We start from the raw sequence: 6,667 nt of genomic DNA, 5'->3' as shown, positions 1-6,667 counted from the left end.
TTTTCATTTCGATTCCCTCTTGGCTTCCCCCGCTACTGCCCCCACTCCGCCGCAGGCAATGGATGGGCCGCGCGGAGGGGAAGAAGTAAGAGGAAGGGGAGCGGGAGAGGCTCAGCGCTTGCGCTGCCCCATGACCTCCGACAGCCACTCATGGGCGAACATGTCATGCACGGAGGGGCGCCATGCCGGGTCATACGACGACAAACAGCGCATAATGAAGTCCGCGGCGCGCTGGGCCTCAGCTGTGGGCAGGAATGCCTCTAGCTCCCTGTCTAAATGTCGCCGTGGGTAAAGGCGATACTTGTCGGCGTAAATAAACCGACCACTCTCGTTAAAGTAGCGATGGATATACCGCGGCGGGGGCCGCTTAGGGTCTCGCTGGGTGCGCAGCCGAATGATCTCCTCTGGGACAGGCCCCAGGAGCTGCATCATCATTGCCAGGTGCTCAACGTCCATCATCCGCTCGTTCTTGGTGCGACGCTTGGGATCCATGAGGAACTCCCCCGTAATCAGTTCGAACACCATGCAGCCGACACTCCATAAATCGGTGCGTGTGTTAAAGTCTAGGCCAATTATAATCTCCGGGGCGCGGTATTCACGGGTTTGAATCATTGTCCCCCGGAGGTTTGTCACGGTGCCCGGCTTTTCCACAGGGAACTCGCGCTTCCTCCCAACCAGATTTTTTAACAACGACTGACACGCACTGGATTGGTGCGAGGCAGAGTCCCCGGTGGGGGGTTTCAGGGCCACGGAGAGACCGAAATCCGCAATACACACAAGATGGTTTGGATCCCCGTGCGAGATGGTTTCTCGCACCGTTTCGTACGGCACCATGGAGGAGCGTTCCTTGTTGCGCCGGCAGAAGGTCTCAATCACGTCCATCACCTTTGGGTCTGGTGAGGAGCAAAGAACGTTTTCTGGTTTGATGTCCGTATGAATGATATCCATCCCGTCAAGCTCCTCAAGACCTAGCAGAATTGAGGCGACAACTTCCTTGACCAGACGAATCTCCTGCGAAGATCGCTGCCGCTTTTTCGCCTTCATCTGATCAATGATGCTGAGGAGGTTGGAGCCATGTAGTGGCATCACCATGCATACATGCGACCCATACTGTCCAGGAACCTCAAAGTAGTCTACGAGGTTGGTGAGCGGTGCCGCAGGTGACGCGTACTCCCCGATGTATCGGAGTAGGTTGATCTCGTACTGCGTACTCCACGAGACCGTATTATCACACTTGGCAATTTTTAGCGCCAGGAAGGCCTGATGCGGTTTACCGAGTGTTTTGTGCATCGTGTCGTACGTGAGCCACACCGTACTAAATTCACCCCAGCCCAACTTTTGCACTACCACGTAGCGGGAGTTTAACTTTTTGCCCGGCGTGACAGTCATGTAGCCGCCCTCGCAGTACGCGTTCTTGTTTTCCTCGTAGTGGTTGCGCCAGCGCTGCACAAACTGTTGAACAAGGGGGCGAGAGGACACAAAAGAGAAGCATGCATCGCGAATGGACGAAGTTCTCCGCAAATGACGAGTGAGCAGATTCAACGTGTCTGTGCTGCTGCGGCTGCAGTCGACACTTTGCGCAGGCGTCGTGCCTGGTGTGGTGCTTCCTTGGGCAGTTATTGGCTGAGGTGGCGCCTTTGAAGCAGAGCTGCCATTAAGGCATCGATGCACAGCTACCGACGACATGGCCGGATACATGCGAGCCGCGGAGACGGCAGGCGTCGTGTTACGCTGCGAAGTAGCACACAAACTTTCGTGAATGGGTAATTCGCGGTTAAGCGTGGCATTCAAGTCAGGGCGTGGTGAACTCCCACGGAAACTGTTCTCCATCGTGGGTGAGGCATACAACGAGCCGTACAAGCCTGCTCGTTGTGCACGGTTGGCTGCGGGAGTCGAAACCCGTTGCGGAGCTTGTTGCGTAAAATGCTCCGCCGTTATCGAGGTACGCCGTGGGGCATATTCAGTTTGGGTACCCCGCCTCATTTGGTCCACAATCATCCCGTTTACGCCATTGCTCGTCCGCGGTTTCTGGTTCAATACATTGACCGGCACATAAATCCCATCATCAGTGTTGGAGAGATCGTTGCTGCTTGCCGCAAAGGAGTCGTCGTCTCTTCGGCACTCCCGCAACTTTTGTCCGGCGGTGGCAGGCCGCATCGGGTGTTGCTGCTCTGCCGGATTGGGCGGCTGTGGCTGCTGTGGGTAGTGCTGACGGGCCGAGACGGGACGCGGCGCGGCAACAATGTCAAGAAGCAGGGACTGATGCATCACATGCGCTGCTGTCGCCGCGGGTGAAGCGGCGTTGGTTGCCGCACGACGCGCCGGAGATGCCGGCGTACCACAGCGAATGAACGTGGAAGAGAACGCCCTGCCACGCGTCGTCACCACGCGCGTCGGCGTTCCTTGCGGGTAGGCGACGTAGTCGGAGGCCATCACTTGGTACCGCCGACGAGCGACCACGGCGTAGCGGGGGGACATGGACCCGCTTACAGGGAGGTGGGAGGGACGGGCGCCCACAACCGGCGAGGCGCGCCGGGGCGTGCAGTCCTCCGGTCGCGCATACACGGCGAGGCTGCGGGCCTGCGCCGGGCTTAGCGGGGACCTCACCGTCCGTGACTGGTCCAACACATCCGCGTACCACGACCCCGACGGCGTCTGCACGAGTGGGTCCGTGGGCCGTCGACTCATGGGACGCCGCATCGGCGAGCAATACGCCTCAACTCCTGTCGACATGAGCAATTCCCCACAAGCCTCTAGACTCCGGTTCAAAGGAAACGTGAGAGAAGAGCCGTTCTGCCGTGGCTCCCCTTGTCACAGGTTTGTGTGCTTGTTGGCCTCTTACAAGGTACAAAGTGCGCCTGCTTCTGCGCGTGTATTGGGCTCGGCCCAGTTCCGAAACTACGGGTCATATATAGAGGGCAACAAATAAAAGAAAATAAAAAATAAAAAACGAGAACGCCATATGCAGTTTGGAGAGTGAATTCATGTTGCATGAGTAAAGAAAAGAAAAGCAAAGAAAAAAAAAACTGAAACTTCCTCGGCGTAAAGGCAAAAACACGCACGCATCCACATATGCACGCAGAGCAAGAGCAATATAGGCAAAAAAAAAACTGCTTCATCATCAAACATACTTCATTAATTGCTACAGAAGAAGCCGGGAATCAGAGGAAAAAGAGATGGAAAGAAAGGAAAAAAAGAATTCCTCTCTTGGCATATATTATATAGATATTTTACATCTATAGAGAGAGAGAGTCCTTACTTCCGTAGCTTTTCCAAAAATCCAGCCAACTCCTCCGCGCTGACGCCGACTGCGTTGTATTGTGTTCGACCGCCCTCCCGGCGTGAGGACGAGTACATTCGCACCGTGTACGTGTAGGAGTCCTGAATGATGCTGTGCGCCACATTAAGGACGGTGCATATAAACAACAGAATGAAGGTGCCGAAAAAAATGCGGGCGAAAACTATCTGAAGCATGCACGTCGATTGATCAATGACTAAAAATGTGTCAATGATGTTGTCGCCAAAGGTCGTGCAGAAAAGTGTGACGATTGCACGGGGCAGCGTCCCAAAATAGCCACCAAAGGTTCCAAAGACAACGTGACCACAAATGGCGTACCCAAACAGGATGAAAAAAACGGCAACGCTGTACATGGCAAGCTGGCGTCCAGCCGTCACAATGCTATCAATGATGATGTAGCAACTTGGAAAGAGTCTCAAGATCGACACCAAGCGAATGCAGCTTATGAGTATAGAGAATCCAAGAAGTATCGTCACCGTCAACTCCAAGTTGGAAATGGTTTTTGGGCAAAACTGGCTTACAATTGCCGCAATACTAAACGCTAGCACAAACGCATCCGATAAGAAGCCCAACCAACGCCAGCCTCCTTCATCACGGTGGAAACGTGATGGAAACATTCGCACGCCATCAAGGCAGCCTTGCTGGGTTCCAAACATCTCTGATACAGAGGCTGAAAATCGAGGAAATGTACGAATACGAACTAGAAAGCCAAAAATGACCAGCGGAAACAATGTACAACTAATCATTACAGGAAGTCGCTCAGGAACATGTCTATCGATGCATTCCAGTGAAGCCTTCATAGTCATTACGGAGCTATGTCCAGTCAATGCAAATAAAAATGATGCCAACCACACCCTCGGAATTGGTGAGCCATCGGGCTGTCGCACCAACGAATAAAGCGAAAAGGTCAGCTTAACGCCGATGAGATGGTCAAAGAGCTGCCCTATTGGAGACAATCGACACGGCACGTAGTATGACCCATCCATATCTCTACGTGGTTCACAAGCTTCGCTTCCATTAATCAAGGATTCCGGATGAGCAAATGGTCCCAATGGGTCCTCTTCCAGAAGAAGAAACGAGTTACGAAGAGTTTTTGAGCACTTGCTCTTTTCATAGCATTCATGATAATAGGTTATTTCTAGAATGGGAGGCACGGCCGTTGCGTTGTGCTTATCAATAGCGTAATGCATAAATGAGCCCGTACCAGATAATGGTAGTGTATAATATGCCTCAATGATGCCTTTGAATGTCGACAAAAAGTCATCGATAGCCTGTATATCTTTCCCAAATTCTGCATTAGACATTCCTTTGGCATCAAGCAAAGCACCCGCCAACTCAAATCGGCTACCGTTTAATTCATTGTTTCGCTTCATCTGGTAGCTAAGCGCAAAAGTGATTAGAAGCACCAGTATAAAGCCATTCACCGCATACTGAAGCAACATAATAGTATTTGTCAAACTGATTCCTTTATGCACCTTCAATTCTATGAAGATGTGGAATATATATATATATATATATACACAACAAGTGATGCTAAAAACACCTACTAATCCCGCCGCCCTGATTCACTATAACAGAATCTACTACTCAATTTAATCCAACGAGTAAAAAAAAAAGTGAATGTGCAATGCACATAAAAAGGAGAATGAAAACAAAACCTAAAATAAATAAAAAAAGCTAGATATTCAGGTAAGCCATTTAATAGAAAAACAGGAAATACGAAAAAAAGCATATAGTATTCATAATTCTTTTCTTATTCCTGCCTTATGTTGTGTGCTTATGTGTGTGTGTGTGTGCTGCTTTCGTGACAGTCGTCACAGCACCTTTCTTCTTCAGACATAGCTCATTCGCACAAAGCAGGTGTTTGAAACACCATACTATATCTGCACATCGATGGCTCTTCAACTTGAGTCAGTTTATTTTCTGAACCACACAACACATGAACATCAGTCGTTCGTAGTGCTCCATTCCAACATCGTTCACCTTCTTCGTATATCATGTGAGTATAATCGCTTGCATTCGCCCAAAGAGAGTACGTATTGTCGCCAAACTTCCCCCACTTACCCAGACTTGGACCGTTCTGTGTCCCCTTGTCGTACTGATGAGCATTCTTAAAGGGACAAAGTTCGTATGTGTAGCTCTTGACATCCAACGTAAAACATTCATTACTGAGAGTTCGCATGATATCCTCCGTGTTGACACTTCGATTCAACCGTTTTTGAATCTCCTCTACAGAAGCTGAAAGCTCATCCACTGTATCACGAAGTTCTCTCAACTCATAACGGAGTTCCTTTGCCTCAGGTAATTCAAACAAAGAGCCATCATCCATGTAAACCCGATCGGCATTAGATGCTTCATCGCTCCGACTGGACTCTTCGCAAACATTCGAACATTGCAACGGTGCATGATCACATTCTTTGTCATATACTACCTTTGAATCCACGTCTTTTCGAGAACACTCACAGAAAACCTGCTTCAGAAGGCGAAATAACCTCATCACACCCTTTATCACTAAGAGGTGCTTCCTCTTTGCCGCCACAAAATCCAGTTTGGCTCCATCGAATACAATTCATAGCCGAAGTTACTGTGGTATTCAAATTGTCTGTTTGGTTCTTCTCTTGTTCTTCCTTTGAAGCCTCAAGGGATGCCTTGTAAGCGTCAAGTAAGCGCTGCTTCTCCTCTTTTTCCCTTTCCTCCAAAGGAAGAAGTTTGAGCTCTTTTTCCGCAACAACACTCCTCAATCTTTCTAATTCCACGGTTTCATTTGCAAGTTGGACTTTATCATTTGCACGATTTACTGCAACCTGCACCATCATTTTTTCCTTCTCACGAAGTCCCGCTTGCTTGGCCTGCTCCTCCTCCAACCGCAGCTTTTCTTCACGTTCTTGAGCCTCAGCACAGACATTGGGGCAGACGGCAATTCCAGAATACTCATCAGAACCGTCACAGCAGTCACATATTCCATCATTAATTCTGTTGTGTGGCACTTCCTTTGGTTTGAAGCCAAGATTTTTGCACCTGAAGTTCCATTTGGCAGGAAACTTAACTCTCATCCCTGGGTTAGTACAGGCTGAGGTGCCCGGCTCATCGCTCCCATCTGGGCAATCGCAATAATCGTCATTAACCTGGTAACCCATAATTGTTGCATTGCCACACAGACAAAGAAAAGGCTCTTCACGCCTCAGTGTAGAAAAGCGTTCCAAAAGACCGTCCTGTACACCATAAGAAGGCTCCAAAGCGGTGCAACTAGGTAGCACGAGTGCCAAAACAAATAGAAACAGTAACATATTTTTCTTCTTCTTGGAAATACCTTACTTTTCTCTTATTGTTATTAATATTATTCGTTCATTCCTTTGTCCCCGTTCAATG

General features: G+C 49.5%; 4 protein-coding genes across 4 annotated transcripts, besides 4 other annotated features; all 4 read right to left on the bottom strand.

Moving 5' to 3' along the window:
* Positions 1–111: 111 nt before the first annotated feature.
* Tco025E_08237 (putative protein kinase) lies at positions 112–2,733 on the bottom strand (the record flags this gene model as incomplete). Its single annotated transcript, XM_029375092.1, has 1 exon — positions 112–2,733. One exon carries the CDS (start codon positions 2,731–2,733, stop codon positions 112–114), a length of 2,622 nt encoding a protein of 873 aa, XP_029224916.1.
* A 187-nt stretch (positions 2,734–2,920) lies between these two features.
* Positions 2,921–2,950: a microsatellite.
* A 44-nt stretch (positions 2,951–2,994) lies between these two features.
* Positions 2,995–3,026: a microsatellite.
* A 229-nt stretch (positions 3,027–3,255) lies between these two features.
* Tco025E_08236 (uncharacterized protein) lies at positions 3,256–4,740 on the bottom strand (the record flags this gene model as incomplete). The annotated part of the gene is made up of 1 exon (XM_029375091.1): positions 3,256–4,740. The coding sequence occupies one exon, from the start codon at positions 4,738–4,740 to the stop codon at positions 3,256–3,258; it is 1,485 nt and encodes a 494-aa protein (XP_029224915.1).
* A 56-nt stretch (positions 4,741–4,796) lies between these two features.
* Positions 4,797–4,817: a microsatellite.
* A 248-nt stretch (positions 4,818–5,065) lies between these two features.
* Positions 5,066–5,094: a microsatellite.
* A 47-nt stretch (positions 5,095–5,141) lies between these two features.
* Tco025E_08235 (putative protein kinase C substrate protein, heavy chain) lies at positions 5,142–5,627 on the bottom strand (the record flags this gene model as incomplete). Its single annotated transcript, XM_029375090.1, has 1 exon — positions 5,142–5,627. One exon carries the CDS (start codon positions 5,625–5,627, stop codon positions 5,142–5,144), a length of 486 nt encoding a protein of 161 aa, XP_029224914.1.
* Positions 5,628–5,757: 130 nt separating this feature from the next.
* Positions 5,758–6,585, bottom strand: Tco025E_08234 (protein kinase C substrate protein; the record flags this gene model as incomplete). Its single annotated transcript, XM_029375089.1, has 1 exon — positions 5,758–6,585. The coding sequence occupies one exon, from the start codon at positions 6,583–6,585 to the stop codon at positions 5,758–5,760; it is 828 nt and encodes a 275-aa protein (XP_029224913.1).
* Positions 6,586–6,667: the final 82 nt, after the last annotated feature.

Source organism: Trypanosoma conorhini, assembly GCF_003719485.1.
Source record: "Trypanosoma conorhini strain 025E chromosome Unknown Tco_14.4_contig_00731, whole genome shotgun sequence".
NCBI classification, from domain to species: Eukaryota; Euglenozoa; class Kinetoplastea; order Trypanosomatida; family Trypanosomatidae; genus Trypanosoma; species Trypanosoma conorhini.
Note: the sequence above shows the minus strand (reverse complement) of the source record. Positions and strands in the feature narration are given on the sequence as shown.